Below are 18,122 nucleotides of genomic sequence, written 5' to 3' on the forward strand. Positions count from 1 at the left end.
GCCAGCTGGGCATTTATTATGGAAGGCAGTTATGCTGAAGATGTGTATAAGAAGGGGCTTTGGGGGATGGAGGAGGCAGGCTTTTACTAAATAAAGAATTCTGTGAATGCTTGGGAGAGCCGGCGGGCTCTCGAAGAACCGACCCACTGTAAGTGATCTTCTTTTCTTCTGAATAACTACCAGTTCCCTGTTGACATTCTAGTCGTGTGGATTCTGCTGTGAGTCTGCAAATTGCGTGTCAAGTTTCTGGGTCTTATCAGTGGTATCAGAGCACTTCTTTCCTCGGCCATGGTGACAGCTGAGGAAGTGGCATCACAGGTGGAGGGTTTCGAAGAATGCTTGACTTCTCTGCATTCTAGAGTGGATGGCTTACGTGATGAGATAACAGCTGGACTTTCGAAGATCACATCCCTGGAAGGAGGCGTTCAAGACTTAGTAAGACGTTTTGATCTGTTGCTTCAGCAACAGACCTTGTCAGCTCCTTTGTCTACAACTGATAATGCTCCTCCTGTATCCGCATCAAGTCGTGTGGCTGACAAAGGGAAGAGCACAGCTTTCCCGACGTCTCCTTCAATGTCAGTCCCGGAACATGCTCCTAATTCACTTCCTCGGAAGTTGGAGTTGCCTATTTTTGATGGGGAAAATCCAGACGACTGGCTTTTTCATGCGGAGTGCGATTTTGAGATTAATGGCTTGCTTCCGGCGGAACGTCTGTGGGCAACAGTGGTCTATTTAGAGGGTGATGCATTGGCATGGTATTATTGGGAGGATGGTCGGCGACCTTTTCGTAGTTGGGTTGAATTCAAGGAACTCCTCCTTGAATGTTTTCGATCAACTCAGGAGGGAAACTTGTAGGAGCAACTTCTATCATTACGTCAATCCACTACTGTTAAGGAATATCATCGCCAATTTGAGGTGCTCTCCGCCCCCGTACGTGACCTGCCAGAATTAGTACTTGAAGCTGCCTTTGTTAATGGGTTGCGCCCAGATATACAGGCCAAACTCCGACAGATGGAACCCGTTGGGCTAATCAGAAAAATGGTTGCAGCCCATAAAATTGAGAAGAATCAGGCCTTATGGGCTTAATCAATCCGGTTCATTCCCTCGTGGGCCCACAACACCCCTCTCTGGAATCCACTTTAACTCACAGGTTTCGCAAGTGACTACTTTTGCTGTCACCCGACCTACACGAGCCGCAATCCCTCCTTCATTAGCCCCTATTATTAAGGCCCCACCTCCTGCTTTCAAAAAGATGATCGACAAAGAGATGCAGCAGAAACGAGCGAAGGGCCTATGCTTCCGTTGCGACAAGAAATACAGCTCGGGACACCGTTGTGCTCAGAAATCACTTCAGGTTTTATGGGTTCAAGATGATGTGGAGGAAATCACTTCTGATGCCTCTATTTTGGAATGCACTTCCGGGGACACTAAAATTGCTCCGGCTCCAGAATCAACCATGCTTTGTGTTTCGTCTCTTGTTGGGTTGTGTGCAGTAAATTCCCTTAAGGTGCATGGACGCATTTTATCACGCGAGGTGGTCATATTGGTAGACTCGGGTGTATCTCACAACTTTATCTCCGAAACTTTAGTCGAAGAATTGAAATTACCCCGCACACCTACACACGAATTTGGAGTTCAGATTGGAAATGGTGATGAGGTAAGAACCTTCGGAGTCTGCCAACAGGTTTGCCTCAACTTACCCGAATTGGATGTCATCGCTGATTTCTTTCCTTTAAAGTTGGGCTCTATGGATGTCATTCTGGGTTTTCCTTGGTTAGCATCCCTCGAGGACTCGATGATGAATTGGGGCAACATGTCTATGAAGCTCAATTTGGGAGGTGTCTGGGTGAAGTTGCAGGGCGACCCTTCTCTCTGTTCTTCTCAGGTATCTTTGCATGCTATGATGCGTAACTTACAACATGAAGGACAAGGGGTTTTGTTAGAATTAAAACAATTGTAGATAGTGGATTCTCCATTGAACTCTGTCTTGCCTACATCCCCGCCAATTTCCGTGTTACTAGATGAGCACAAAGATGTTTTTGACATGCCTTCGGGCTTACCCCCTACACGGGCTATGGAGCATGCTATTATCTTGCAGGAGGGCACTTCTCCTATCTCTGTTCGTCCTTACAGATATCCTCAATTCCAGAAAGATGAAATTGAATGTCTTGTCTCTGAGATGCTGGCTGCGGGTATTATTCAGCTGAGTACAAGCCCTTACTTGAGCCCGGTCCTTTTAGTCAAGAAGAAAGACGGAAGTTGGCGTTTTTGTGTGGATTACAGAGCCCTTAACCGTGCTACGGTTCCGGATAAGTTCCCCATTCCAGTCATCGAAGAAATTCTCGATGAGTTCCATGGTGCTTCTATTTTCAGCAAAATTGATCTTAAATCAGGCTACCACCAGATTCGGGTCCGCAGTGAGGACATTCCCAAGATTGCATTTCGCACCCATGAGGGCCATTACGAATTCCTTGTCATGCCCTTTGGTCTCACCAATGCGCCCTCGACCTTCCAGTCATTAATGAATACTGTATTCCATGATTTCCTCCGTCGCTTTATGCTGGTATCTTTTGATGATATTCTGGTTTACAGTGATTCCGAAGCTGCCCATTTGGATCACCTTCGACAAGTCTTCTCTGTGTTGCGCGCCCACCGTCTCTTTGCCAAATCAAAGAAATGTATCTTTGCTCAGCCTAGTATTGAGTACCTGGGTCATATTATTAGCGTGGCTGGTGTTTCTACCGATCCTTCTAAAATCCAGGCCATGGTTGACTGGCCTTAACCATCTTCACTTAAAGCTCTTCGTGGTTTTCTAGGACTTACATGCTATTATCGCCGTTTTGTGCGTAACTATAGTAAAATAGCATGGCCATTGACGCAACAACTTAAAAAGGATGCTTTCTCATGGAATGCGGAGGCTGAGAATGCATTTCAGGAGTTGAAACGGGCTATGATGACCGTACCGGTGTAGGTCTCGGGGCAGTATTAATGCAGAATAATCGGCCTATAGCTTTTTATAGCCACAAGCTTAGCCCGTCTGCACAGTCAAAATCTGTCTACGAGCGGGAATTAATGGCCATTGTCTTTGCTATTAAAAAATGGTGCCCCTATCTTCTTGGAAGACGCTTTATTGTTCGGACCGACCAGCGTAGTCTCAAGTATCTGTTGGAGCAGCGGATTGTCGAAGGTGAGCATCATAAGTGGCTTCTTAAGCTTATGAATTATGACTTTGAGATTCAGTACAAACCGGGTGCCGATAATACTGTGGCTGATGCCCTATCCAGAGTTCCTGCTGAAATGCACTTAAACTCTCTTACAATACCTATTTTTCTTGATTTTGATGACCTTAAGGAGCAAGTTGATGATGATCCTTTTCTGGCCAACATCAAGCATACCATACAGCAGGATCTGGCTGCCTATCCCGCCTATTGTTTAGTTGGAGAACACCTACATTATCATGGTAAATTGGTTCTGCTGGTTTCTTCCCCATTTATTCCCCTCTTACTTAAGGAGTTTCATTTGGGAGTTGTGGGAGGACATGCGCATAGGCGCATTGCAGCTGAATTTTACTGGCGAGGGATAAAGCATTCTGTCCAGGAGTTTGTGCAGGCATGCGATTTGTGTCAACGCAGTAAATATGAAGTCATGTCCCCTGCTGGCCTTTTACAACCTTTACCCGTACCTGAACAGATCTGGGAGGATATTGCTATGGACTGAGGCTCTTCCTAAATCAAAGGGGTTTGATACAATTATGGTGGTGGTCGATCGTCTCTCCAAGTATGCCCATTTTATCCCTCTCAGTCATCCTTTCTCAGCTCTCACGGTTGCTCAGGCCTTCCTGCACAACATAGTCCGTTTACATGGCATTCCCCGCTCGATTGTATATGATTGTGATAAAGTCTTTATGAGGTTCTTCTGGCGCGAGCTTTTTACCCTGTAGGGTTCAGAATTGTGTCATAGTTCAGCTTACCATCCTCAGACAGATGGACAGTCGGAGGTGGTTAATCGCTGTTTGGAGACTTATTTAAGGTGCTTTGCGGCTGATTCCCCCTCCCGCTGGTCTTCTTGGATATCGTGGGCAGAATACAACTATAATACCTCTTTTCACACTGCTGCTGGCATGACACCTTTCAAGGTGGTTTATGGGCGTGATCCTCCTCTACTAATCTGCTATGAGCTTGGCTCTACGGCTAATGCTGATGTTGAAGCTGTTCTCCTTCAGCAAGATGCTATACTTAGGGAGTTGCGTGCTCATCTACACCGGGCACAACAAAAGATGAAAGACTCGGCTGATGTGAACTGCCGTGATAATTTTGAGGTTGGGGATTTGGTGTATGTACGAGTGCGACCTTATCGCCAGCCGTCTCTAGCTTGCCGAGCCAATGCATTTGCTATTGTGGAAAGAATTGGCGCTGTCGCTTATAAACTTCAACTTCCTCCAGAGGCAAGGATTCACCCTGTTTTTCATGTCTTGCAACTCAAGAAGGCAATTGGCAATCATATCTCTTCTTCCGTGATTCCTTCCACTTTGTCAATTGATATGGAAATGCTGGTGGAACTTGCGGCCGTTCGGGGGTGCGTCCATCCACTATGCCTGGAGTTACTGGTTCGGAGTTGCTTATCCATTGGTAGGACCTGCCTGATTTTGAAGATTCATGGGAGCCTTTTGACTTACTTCGCAACCAATTTCCTCATTTCAACCTTGAGGACAAGGTTAGACTTTGGGCGGCGGGTAATGATAGGCCCCCAATTAATTTTACATATGCCAGGAAGGGGAAAGGTCAGCTTGCAGCCAAGGGGGGGAAATAATTGAACATGGGGGAATTTATGGCTGGAGGGAATAAGGAGAGTTTTTTGTGGCATTTATAGCTTGTCAGTTGAGAATAGGAAGAGTGCAGGGCATTTAGCATTTATAGCTTGTTAGTGGGAATAAGAAGAGTGGGGAATTTATGATTCGGCCAGCTGGGCATTTATTATGGAAGGCAGTTATGCTGAAGATGTGTATAAGAAGGGGCTTTGGGGGATGGAGGAGGCAGGCTTTTACTGAGTAAAGAATTCTGTGAATGCTTGGGAGAGCCATCGGTCTCTCGAAGAACCGACCCACTGTAAGTGATTTTCTTTTCTTCTGAATAACTACCAGTTCCCTGTTGACATTCTAATCGTGTGGATTTTGCTGTGAGTCTACAAATTGCGTGTCAAGTTTCTGGGTCTTATCAGATTCATGTAGCCAGCCTCATATAGTTGGGATAAGATTTAGATGATGATGATGAGATTGATATTTCTCTTTTATAGTTGCTTGTATATTTTTTCCTTTTTCTCTTTTTGAGTTATAGTGACTTAGGTGGTATTTGATAACTCTGAAGTCTGATGGCTGAAAAGTCAAAAAGCTATTTTTATGCGTTTGAGATCTGAAAAGTAGCAGTTTTTCTGCCTTTCAGAGCCTCCTAAAGTATAAAAGCATTTGTGTTGGGTTGATCTTCTGGGTTTTGATAACTACCAATTTTACTATTTTACCCCTAAAAATAGACTGATAAATCTGATTTCTATTTTGCATGTTATCATAAAAAATGAAAATTTAGAATATATTTCACCCAAAAATTAATAAAACAGTAAAATAATATAAAAAAGTAATTTTCATGAAAATTTAAAATAGTAATAATTACAAAATATTAGTATTAAATAGTATTAAAATTATGAAAAATGTTAAAATGGATTTAAAATATATTAAAACTTAATAATTATATAAATTTATGGAAAAATATTTAAAATTAGTAAAAAATATGGAAAATATGAAAAAATCTGACATTTATCAAAAAAAAAAAAATCTGACACCCAGTTCAATGTTGATCGTCATGGGTAAGAAGTTCCACTGTATGATCAAAAGGTGATAATCACTATGATTTGCAGAACATCTAAAACAATTATAAACTAATAGACAATATACAGAACTTTTAAAACCACCCTCATACTACATATCCAAATGTTAATTACCAGAAAAAACACAGTTTACTGTGCACTATATCACAGTGCTAAACGTAAAAATTCAAATGTCACAGTGCAGGAAAGGATTTTGGCTATTTCATATGGCTAAATCTTCACCCAAAACATATTTACATAAGCATGGCCCTTTACACCAAAGCAACTCAAGATGCATACAGTCATGGTACAATTTTAATTATAACATTCATGGCAAAAAGGAGACTTCTCGAAAAATGGCAGCTGAGATGGTACAACAAGCAAAAACCACATTTTTAACAGGAGAAAAATATAATCAAAATAAAAAAAAAAACAAAAATGGCAGTTGAGAATGGTGGTGGTCACACTTGCTAGAGAAATCATCATTTCAGTTGAAACCCTGCAAAAACAAAGAAAAAAGTGGCAAAGCAAGAAGAAAAATGGTTAGCAACCTGACAATTAGGGAGAAGAACACTCAAGGAAGAAAAAATAAAATAAAATAAAATAATATATCAAAGTTACCCATAGATTGCTGGTGATGATCACTGCCAGAGAAATCACCAAACCGGTTGAAACCCCTGGAAAAAACAAAGAAGAAATATCAAGAACAAGATGGAAAATGGCTTGGAACCCGACTGTTCAGGATAAGAACACTCAAGGAAGAACAAAAAGTAAACAAATAGATCACAATTACCTGTAAACCGTGGTAATAATCACTAACGCTGTCGGAGAAGAAGGTTGCAAACTGTGTTTGAGAAGAGGAAAATCGACTTCTAGGGTTCAACTACATCTGACTGCACTCCGCACTTGGCCCATGTCTTGATGATTCAGATCTTATTTTCATCTTCAGATATTGGGTTCAGACTTCTCAAATAGGGTCTTGTGACTGAGAAGCTAGTTTTTCAAACTTCAGACCCCAATTCAGATTTATCAAACACCCCTTTAGTAAATGAATCACATTTAAATAAATCAGTCCTTTAGCCATCTTCTCTTCTATAGTTCTTCTATATGTATGTCATTCACTTGTTATTATAACTTTTGTCATCTTTCTTACTATATGTTTTGATCATATTGGAAAACCTCTTTTATAATTGTCTTTTTTCCTTTCTTTTGAATTGTAGTTACTTGGTAATTGAATCACATTGATAATGGTAAGCCAATCATCCAATCACAAAATCCTTAATTGTTCTTTCCAAAACAGTAACAAAATATTGAAATCTTTTGATGATATTCTAAAAATTTAAACTTTAGATGTTTAATTTGTCAATGAAATTAAAAATATCCCCAATATATTGGCGATGTATCAGAGATATGGGGGCAAAAAATTTTTTTGGAATATTGCATTTCATTCCCAATGTTTTAAAACGTGGAGGTGTGATGTGAGGCATTCCACTACCTGGAGACGTGAGGTGTAGTTCATAATGCAAGAGGTGTAAGCCACCCGAGTACAAGGAGGTTTAAGCCTTCTCAAGAGGAGGAGAAGGAAGGAGGACTTCTTCCTTTCTTTTCTTTCTTTCTTTCTTCCCTCCTTTTTTTCCCTTTTCGCATATGGCGTGCATGAGGTGTACCAGAGCCGTATGCCTCAAATCATTTTGAGTGCACCTTGTCTGGAGGCGTGTCTACAGGTGTATGCCTCAAATGCCTTTAAAAAATTGATTGTTCCCTACAGTCCCTAGTTTATAAGGAGATTTTTGGGAGATCTTGCCATTATCTCACCAATATTGCAGACCATGTTCCAAGGTATCTTAAGATTTGGTGTTCAAATTGAGGCAATTCATTAGGATGGATATGGAGATAGCAAACTCTTAAAGTTTATAAGGAGATTTTTGGGAGATCTTGCCATTATCTCACCGATATTGCAGACCATGTTCCAAGGTATCTTAAGATTTGGTGTTCAAATTGAGGCAATTCATTAGGATGGATATGGAGATAACAAACTCTTAAGCTGATAGCTTGGCCTAGGGATGCAAGAGAAAGGTGGGGTTGTCAGGAGGTTGGAGTTGTTATATAGTCTATTCATTTGTGGATACTATTTCTCTGTATCTTGTTTTTCTGTAGTTTGTTTGTGTTAGTCTTGCCATCATGGGTAGGCATAGCAACATTATATTTCTTTCCGGACTATGAAGTTTTTCTTATTGATTAAAAAATGAATTATAAATCATTGAACTCTGATTTGATAAAAAAAATCATCGAACCCTGATTTTTTTTTCCCTCTGCCATCCGTCTAGAACTTTAGACTAGCATAGAGATAGAGTTAAATATACATCTTCAAACCATACAATCTTTTAAAATGTTTTCTTAAAGATAGAAATTCTGCTTTTACCAATCACAACTTTTACAAGAAAATCAAAGTAAAATCACTTTTAAGCCGCTTATTTACAAAATAAATTCTATAAATAACAAGATGATAATTTATAAAGTTTGAGAATAGCCAAAAAAAAGTAGTAATTTAGTAGAAATCTGTTGAAAGAAAAAATATGAAAGAAAGGAGTGTTTTCTTGAAGAGAGAAGAAGAGATCTTTAGAAGAAAAGAGAGCAATAATCTGACCACCCCCTTCATTTATTATTTATATTAAAAATATAAGAGGTGTACAATTCCTACTATGCCCTTATAGGGTGGCAAAACATAAAACAGTACATAAAAGACTCAAAACACTAATAAAATTAGTGTTAGACAGTTTTGTATGCCCTTAGCTTCAATCAAGATGATGTACTTTATGAGTTTATTGTAGATGAATAAAAGTGCATATTTGATTCATGTTCCCTTGGTATGTTTCTGTGTAATTACCCTTAAACTGGACACTTAATGAGACTCGTGTTAGTTTAGAATGTTCACAGCCAGTGGGTCGGTCTGGGGAGACCTATCCTGACAAGGCTAACACTGTGGTGCCACCAAGTCGGTTAAGGTGGCCTGTCTCAGCTGCCAGGGTGAGACCCTAGGCACATACAGTGTAAGATTAATTGAATCTATGAACTGGACTAGATTTCCAGTGTTTCCCTGGACCTTGGAGATTGATGGGCAAAACTGGAAAGTTACACCCGACCCCTGGACTCGATTATGATATTGCACTAGGTGTAAGACTGGACTGTCTTTGATATACCAATCAGTGAGATCCTTAGCGGGGGTCAAAACCTGGGTATGCTGGGACGGTTTGAGATTTCATCTGAGTGGGTGATCATAGTGACAGGATCAGCCCCTTTGTCGGACAAAGGTAATGATCGGGGGTGCACTCTCACTAATGGAAACCAAGACTGCCGGCAACCGATTTCAATCATTGACATTTGTTTTGCAAAGTATATTTTATATGAGATATAAAAGTATATATATTATGGTTTCTAAAAGATTTGCAAAAAGTTTTGGTTTCTAAAAGGTTTGCAAAAAGTTTTAATTCCGAGATCCATATAAGCAGAGAGTGCAACACTGTTCCTTGCAGCCGAGGGAGAGGTCCTCTCTTGTCGGACAGTGTACGATCATTATGGGCTGAGAGGTTAAGTGTAAGACCATTGAGGATAATACCTGATGGGCTAATCTTACATCTGCCCACAGTCCCTGGGTGTTACAAGGTGGCTTGGCTCAGGGACCACTTAGGGTAAGTATTGGGCCCATAGAGACCATGAGATGGTTTTCAGGGGGTGCACTGTCCATAACAGTGTATTTGGCCAGGCCTTGTAGCAAAGGCTGGGCTGAACCCATGTGGTTGATGTGTAGATCAATGTTTGGGTCCCACGCCATACAAGGAAGCCCAACTGGGCAGCAGTTTGGAAGGCTAAGTGAATACATAACCTTAAAAGGGCCTTAAGCCCATTTCGAACTGGGCTAATTTGATTAGTCACTTAAAGGGGCGAATTCTGAGATGGATCAACTGATAAGATTGGGCCCATACCCTATCCACTTAGAGAGTCCAAGATTTAGATCTGGAAGCCTCCTAATTAGATTAGGAGATGGTTGATCTGATCTGCAGATAAGATAAGGGTTATCCCTTATCACTTAAAGGGACTTCTTATCCAAATATGATTTGGATTAGCAACTCCTAATGGGATTAGGAGCTGATCCCTTTAAGATTATAAAAGGAGGAGGGGGCGGCAGCCTTTAGACATGCAACCAACACACTCTTGTCTTCAGAGCTGAGATCACAAGAAGAGAGAATTCTGCACCCTGTGAATACTCTCTTGCCCCTTCCTTCCTGTAGCCGTTGCCTCTAGCAGTTCGATCTCCAGTTCTTGGGAGAAATCAAGATTCGATCTTGATACCAATTGGAGTTGTATTCACAAGCCATCCAGTTAATTCTTGCGAAGGGTCAAGTTCTTTTGGAAGAACACTGCTGATTCTGCTCCACCCTGCACTGCGCCATCTTCAGTGGGAGTAGATTTTGGATCCTTTTTTGGGCGTGAACACCTCCATTGGGAGATACTGCTTCTCCTATTAGGTATAATCCCTCCCTACTCATTTTGGTTCAGATCTGGTTCAGTTTATGGTTCAAGAATGATCATTGAAAAAATGATTTTCTAAATAGGGAATTCGATTCCCAGTTGAAGGGAGAGAAAAATTTTTGAAATTCGCCCCCTTATTCCGCAATCTTTGGGCGTCCATGTGATGAATATCCTATCCCTTCAATTAGGACTCACATAACAGCTGTGGTCCCCACTTCTTATCTAACAACTAGCATTACACAACTACTCTAAAACTAACTAATCTTCAACAAATTTCGATCACTCCCAAGTATGCAATCCATCTTATGGAAACCAAGGTTCAAAATATTGATACGCTTGATATGCCGGTAGGGGCATATCGGACAAATCAATACCTTTTATTATTTATTTATTTATTTATTTTTTTCAAAACCGGTTCAGGGGGGCTGGTTTTGGGCTCCTCCACCCCTTGAACTAGTCAGACCCCTGATACATCCACTGTAGGGGCGTATCGGAGAGGTCCCGGAATGATACGTATTGGTCGATACTTTGAACCTTGATGGAAACAACTCTCTATAGTCATGTCCAATTTATATGATCTTAGCCTTGTTAAACATATAATTGACCATGCTAATTTTACCTAATCTAAAATCAATGCATTTGAACTTGTTTTTATGTGCAAAACTTGGGTAAGTAATGCACTTAATATTGTAGCTTCTTCTGGTAGAGGTCTGTTTAAAATGGCTGATGACTTTGAGTGATAGATTTTCTGCATCCTACATCTTATTCTGTAATGGATATTTTCCATGATTCTCACATTCTTGGTAATCTAGTACCATTTTTAGCCTGCATGGTTATGCCTGGATATTGCATTTACCTCATCCCTATGGCATATCTTTGCAAGGTTTGATTTAAAAACTGAAGCTTGATGCAGGTTGTAGATTCTATGGTTGTAGAAAGGGCTCGAGGTGAATCGCAAAGCACATCTGGATCCCTTCAATCATTATGTTGGGGATCATCAGCTTTTGGAGGGATTGTGAGTGCTTATTTTAGTGGCTCTTTGGTGGATGCTTATGGTGTAAGGCATGTTTTTTCCAATTTTTTATTCAACACTATTGTTTACAATGAATCTCTCCTAATCAAACACTTCCCTCATTGGCTTTTTTTGATATGCAGATTTGTCTTTGGTGTGACAGCATTGCTTCCACTGATAACATCTGCAGTTGCTGTTCTCGTTAAAGAACAATGCATGCCTAGATATAATCTTTCTCTCTCAGGTCCTGGCTTTTTTGAGAGCTCAAAACAGAATATAATTCAGCTATGGAATGCTGTCAGGCAGCCTAATGTATTTTTGCCCACCTTATTCATCTTTCTGTGGCAAGCAACACCGCAATCAGACTCTGCCATGTTTTTCTTTACGTAAGTTCTTTCATCCTATATTTTAAGGATGTTATAGTTGATAGGTACTTGAAACTTCTATAATTTCTGAGCATCTGTTTTGGTTCCTTGTTTGGGTTTCAGGACAAACAGACTTGGTTTCACCCCAGAATTTTTAGGTCGTGTCAAGCTTGTTACTTCAGTCGCATCATTGATAGGTGTTGGACTGTATAATGGATTTTTGAAGAATGCTCCCTTGCAGAAGATTTTTCTATCTACAACCATTATGGGTGCAGCTCTTGGGATGACACAGGTTTGTCTGAGCTGAGGATGATTTTTTTTTGGTTCACTTCAACTAAGATTGCTTGAGAATTTTAAATTTCTAGGTTTCCATGGTCATTTTTACATACGATTTTATCATGTATATCTTCCTCAGATTTTCCTTGTTACTGGACTAAATCGGCAGTTTGGTGTAAGTGATGAATGGTTTGCTATTGGAGATTCTTTGATTATAACAGTCCTTTCTCAGGTAAAATATAATTTTTTTAGCCATTTCATAGATATGTGGCCATTTTAAACAGAAACTCTATTATACATTGTGGATGATATTTAAACTATTGGCTATTTCACAGAAACTTTAAAATGCCATCAACTACTTAATTTTGTAGGATAGATGGTGGTTTCTCTGATATTAAGATAATGATGGGTGAATAGACAGTGAGATAAATATCTTTTTTTTTTATTTTTTATTTTATAGGAAGCAGTAACTTTCATTTACTTTAAGGAACATTAGTACAACTATCACCTTCGAAAGAAGGTGGTCCTTCAATTCACAACAGACTTACAAACATGCCCAAAAAAGAGTTTCCCTACTAACCCCTTGCTTTGCAAAGCATCAACCAAGGTGTTTGCTGACCTTCTAGCCCATTTGAATTGTACTCTAATCTCCCTTGTTAGGTTCAAAATTTCCCTTACAACTTGTCTAAGGGACCAAGTGCCTAAGCTATTTGTCTGCATCCAACCTATTACCAACTTTGATCTCCCTCCACTTCTAAATGCTGAAAACCCAACTGTTTAGCCAATCTGAGTCCTTGCAGTAGTGCCATTACTTTTGCCCTAAGTGAGTCACCCATCCTAATTTGACCAAGGAATAAGACCAAGATTATTCCTTCCATACCTTTAAAAACACCTCCAACTCCTGAGGGACCAGGGTTACCTACAGAACTACCACCAATATTTAGCTTTACTCTGTTCTGTTGAAAGGGAGCCCGCTACTGTACTCCAACCTCAGTCATCTACTGTAAAAGCCTTGAACAGATCCAATGCTTTCAGCCAATTTAAGACCTTGAAGGTTATTTTTTATACCAATTCATCCTTTGATTTTCCTTTCCCTTGGAAGATCCTAGTGTTCTTCTCTTCCCAGACTGCTGAAACAATAGCTGATCTCGTTGCTCTCCACCCTGCCCCTTTTCTTTGGTTATCAGAAAAAGCTCAAGTTGAAGAGGTGCACCACACTTGATGGAGGAGTCCACCTACAACCAAAGAGAGAGGAAAACCAATTCCGAATATGAGTAACAAAAGAATAGGAGATTAATAGATGGCTCACTGTCTCTCCACTAGTCATACAATGACTACAAACATGTGGGGATAATCTCCAGTTTGGTCCCTTTTTCTGAAGAACATCTAAAGTATTGATTTTTTGGAGGACTACTTCCCAACAAAAGGTCCTAATATTAAGCAGTATAGGACCACACCACACTTCTGTAACAGGAAAACAGATAGGCAAGTTGGTTGGCTGCAACAAGGCATTAAAGAAAGAGGAGCAAGAGAAGTAACCTGTAGTAGATTCTGACCAAATTCTACTATCAAGACAAGATTGATCCAAAAAACACTGAATTTAAAAGAGAGAAAAGTTAATCTGCAGTGCCCACTTCCGAGTCCCTCAAAGCTCTTCTCAAGCCCAAATCCAAGAAGAGTTTTCAATAAGGAATATTGAGTGTCTATGGGACTAATATGTAGCTTTGGGAAACCTTTTTGTCTTTTTTCCCTTGATATGGTTGTATGTGAACTATTTGAGCAACAGCCAACATTTTCCGTGGACTTTTACTTGTAACAAGTGTTGTCCCAAGTGTGAAGTGTCATCACGGCTAGACCTATTAATATTGAGGTGTGCAGGTAACACAACAATAGGGGTTGAGAAACAAATCAAGTTATGTGGTTGTTTGCTCAACATCTTGATATTGAATATGAAGACATTTGAAATCAAAAGGGATTTTGAAAGTCAGTGATGTCAAAAGAAGTTTGCTTTTCCATTGCTTCTTAAAATCCCATCAGAACATTTGGCAGCTAAGCTGTGATATTTTGCTCAAAATCGTAGAACCTGAAAATTACTTTGACAAGTCCTAAACTGTTGAAATCAAAACAAGCACATAAAACAGCACCAAACTATAGCACAAGCAAGGTTCAAAATATTGGAATTATCAGGCCATATCGGCTGATACGTATCATATTGGTGCCCTCTTGATACGCCCCCACAGTGGGTGTTCTGGCATCTGACCTGGTTCAGGGGGTAGATGGGCCTTAAACCGACCTCTCCGAACCATTTTGAAAAAAAAAAACTACAAAAAAAAAAGTTATTAACAGCCAAACAGAGGAGAAGAGAGGTGGGAGAAGAGAAGAGGAAGAGAGAAGAGAGGAGAGAATAGAGAAGAGAGAGATTTGGAGTCTGCTACAGTGCTGGCGGCAACAACTTATATTAATATATATAGGGCGACCATAATTAGAAGGGAAAGGACCCTTATGCCCCTACTTAAGTTACAACATAAAAAACAGAAGAAAAACTGCTTTAATTTGTCCAAACGGACCCTAACTCAGCAGAATACAAGCATAATAAATAAAGTTAGCATTTCCAACACTCCCCCTCAAGTTGGGACATGGATGTCAATCATGCCCAACTTGTCACACAAATTGTTATGCTGCACGTGTTGAAGGCCCTTGGGGAAGATGTTTGCAAGTTGTTCCTCTGAACTAACATAAGGAGTGCACATTTCTCCGTTCACAAGTTTTTCTCTAATAAAATGCTTGTCCACTTCAATATGTTTTGTTCTATCATGGAGGACTGGGTTAGCAGCAATTTTGATAGCAGCCTTGTTGTCACAGTAGAGTGACATAGGTTTGTTAACTGCAAAACCCAACTCTCCTAACAAATTTTTTATCCACATCATTTCAGCAACTCCATGAGACATGGCTCTGTATTCTGCCTCAGCACTGGATCTAGCCACTACACTTTGCTTCTTACTTCTCCAGGTGACTAGGTTTCCTCCCACAAAGGTACAATACCCACTGGTAGATTTTCTGCCATTGATTGCCCCTGCCCAATCAGCATCTATATACACCTCCATTTTCAAATGCCTATATTTCTGGAAAAGCAAACCAGCTCCTGGGAACTTCTTGAGGTATCTAAGGATTCTTTCTGCAGCTTCAAAGTGAGTTGTCTTAGGATTATGCATGAATTGACTAAGAACACCCACCGCATAGGCAATATCAGGTTTGGTCATAGACAAATATAAGAGTCTCCGTACAAGTCTCTGGAACTTCTTTACATCATCTTTCAAACACTCCCCCTGACTGTCTCGTAGTTGATGGTTGGGTTCAATGAGTGAATCAATTGGTTTCACTCCCAACTTGCCTATATCCTCTAATAGATCTAGTACATATTTTCTTTGGGAAATAAAGATGCCCCTTTTTGAGCGGGCAACTTCAATTCCAAGAAAATAATGTAAGGAGCCTAGATCTTTCACCTCAAATTGAGTGGCTAGGAATTTCTTCAGTTTCTGTATTTCAGTCTTCCAATCTCCTGTGATTACTATGTTATCAACATAGACAATTAAAGCTGCAATTTTACCTTTACCTTTTTTCACAAATAAAGTATGATCTGACTGGCATTGTTTGAATCTAATCTGTTGCACTGCTAAATGAAACCTACTAAACCAGGCCCGAGGTGATTGCTTCAACCCATATAAAGATTTTTTTTAACTTTCACACCTTCTGCTTACTACCTTTGGCACAGAAACCCTGGAGGTTGAGTCATGTAAACCTCTTCCTCTAGGTCACCATTCAAGAATGCATTCTTGATATCCAACTGATGAAGTTCCCAATCAAGGTTAGCTGTCAACGAGAGGAGGATTCTGATTAAATTCATCTTGGCTACTGGAGCAAAGGTCTCTGCATAATCTACTCCATACACTTGTGTAAACCCTTTGGCTACCAATCTAGCTTTGTACCTTTCTACTAAACCATCAGCTCTATGCTTTACTGTGAATACACACTTTCAACCCACTGGTTCCTTCCTTTCAGGAAGATCCACTAACTTCCAGGTGCTATTTTTGTGTAAAGCATTAACTTCTTCCTTCATTGCATCTGTCCATTCAGGTTTGGATAAAGCTTCTGCGACATTCTTAGGAACAGAGACACTATCAATAGAGGAAAGGAATGCATTTTATGAAGGCGATATATGATCATAAGAACAAAGTGGGAGATAGGATGATTAGTAGTACAAGACCTAACACCCTTTCTCTTAGCAATAGGAACATCAAGATCATTAACAACAGGAGGATCAATGTTAAGAGATTCATGCATATCAATGGGTAACAAGTGTACCTGGCTAACGAGGAGGATCTACCTTTGGAGAGTCCGATGGTATTGGTTGCATAGTTTCGGGTTCTACGGCTCTTGAACTTTGCTGGCTCTTATGGCGGCGAAGAAAGACCCGAAATGGAGAAGGGACAGGAAGAGGAGGTAGTTGAACTTGAGTGTGTTTCTCCTCAACCCTACTCTCCCCCTCAGGAGAAACCTAGAAGAATGGTTGACTCTCAAAGAATGATACATCCATGAAGACATAGTACTTGCGTGAATCAGGATCATAGTAGTAATCGAGATGTGGGGCCTTATACTCTAGTAATCGAGAGTTGATGTGGGGCCTTATACTCTAGTAATTGAGATGGCATACGGTTGATGATATATGTAGCACACATAACAACATCCATCCAAAAACGTTTCAGAACATTCATATGAACTAATAAACCACGAGCTACCTCAAGTAGATGACGATTTTTCCTTTTAGCAACACCGTTTTGTTGAGGTGTCCTGGCATAAGAGCTTCGATGAAGAGATCCACACGAAGCAAATAACTCTGTGAGATCACTATGGAAGTACTATTTTGCATTGTCCGACTGGAAAATGTGAATTTCAGTTTAAAATTGAGTGAAAACCATTCGTTGAAAGTTTTTTCACAATCTTTAGCACTTCATCTGTAGATCGCATAGGATACACCCAAGTATATCTAGAGTAGTCATCAATCAAAGTAATGAAATATTTATATCCAGTCTCGGTAGGTAGAGAAATAGGGCCCCAAACATCAGAATAGACAATATGAAAAGGAAATTCAGATCTTTTATTTCTTAAAGGAAAGGAATTTCTACAATGTTTGCTCAATTGGCATGTATGACACTGCAATTTACTCAAAGACTTAAACAACCCAAGAAACATAAGTTTTAAAGACTCAAACGAAAGGTGACCAAGACGATTATGCAACAAGTAGGCATGACTCTCACTAGAAGAACTTAAAGACTCTGTAGCCACAAGACCAGCTTTATTCTCCAACACATAGAGGCCATCCACCATGCTTCCTCTACCAATTATCTTCCTCGAGGGCACTTCCTGAAATACACACGAAGAAGGAAAGATTACTGAACAATTCAAGGAATGAGTAATATTGCTAATGGAAAGTAAATTGATAGGTAATTTAGGAACATGCAACACATTAGAGAGGGTAAGACCAAGAGGAAGGTAAATGGTTCCTTGATTGGTTATGGTGGAATAAGACCCATCAGCCAATCTCACCTTATCTCTCCTAGAGAGGAGGTTATATGCTTGAAATAAATTTGACTTACCAGTCATGTGGTTTAAGGCTCCAGAGTCAATTATCCAAGGGGAATCAGATGTATGAGATGACACATGGAAGGCAGTGGCAGTGTTACTTGATGTAGATGTTAGACAGTGTATGCCCTTAGCTCCAATCAGAATGATGTACATTATGACATTTATTGTAAATGAATAAAGTACATATTTGATTAATGTTTTTATGGTGTGTTTCTGTGTAATACCCTTAAATTGGACACATTTGAGACTCGTGTTAGTTTAGAATTTTCACAGTCGTTGGATAGATCTGGGGAGATTTATCTTGCCAAGGCTGGCACTGATGTGCCGCCAAGTTGGTTGGGGTAGCTTGTCTCAGCTGCCAGGGTGAGACCCGAGGTACATTCTGTGTGGGTTTTCTTGAAACCCAGAACCAGACCAGAATTCCAGTATTGCCCTGGACC

The 18,122-nt window shown here is 40.2% G+C and overlaps 1 protein-coding gene across 1 annotated transcript in view; it reads left to right on the forward strand.

Moving 5' to 3' along the window:
* The window catches only part of LOC148879203 (Major facilitator superfamily protein), a 53,867-nt gene that overhangs the window by 14,974 nt on the left and 20,771 nt on the right, over positions 1-18,122 (forward strand). The window contains exons 5-8 of the mRNA XM_088960642.1: positions 11,300-11,448; positions 11,542-11,784; positions 11,887-12,055; positions 12,179-12,271. Coding sequence (XP_088816768.1) covers positions 11,300-11,448; positions 11,542-11,784; positions 11,887-12,055; positions 12,179-12,271 — 654 coding nt within the window. The remainder of the gene's footprint in view (positions 1-11,299; positions 11,449-11,541; positions 11,785-11,886; positions 12,056-12,178; positions 12,272-18,122) is intronic.

Source organism: Nelumbo lutea, chromosome 1 (genome assembly GCF_056320005.1).
Source record: "Nelumbo lutea isolate HS-2025 chromosome 1, American lotus-T2T, whole genome shotgun sequence".
NCBI lineage: Eukaryota > Viridiplantae > Streptophyta > Magnoliopsida > Proteales > Nelumbonaceae > Nelumbo > Nelumbo lutea.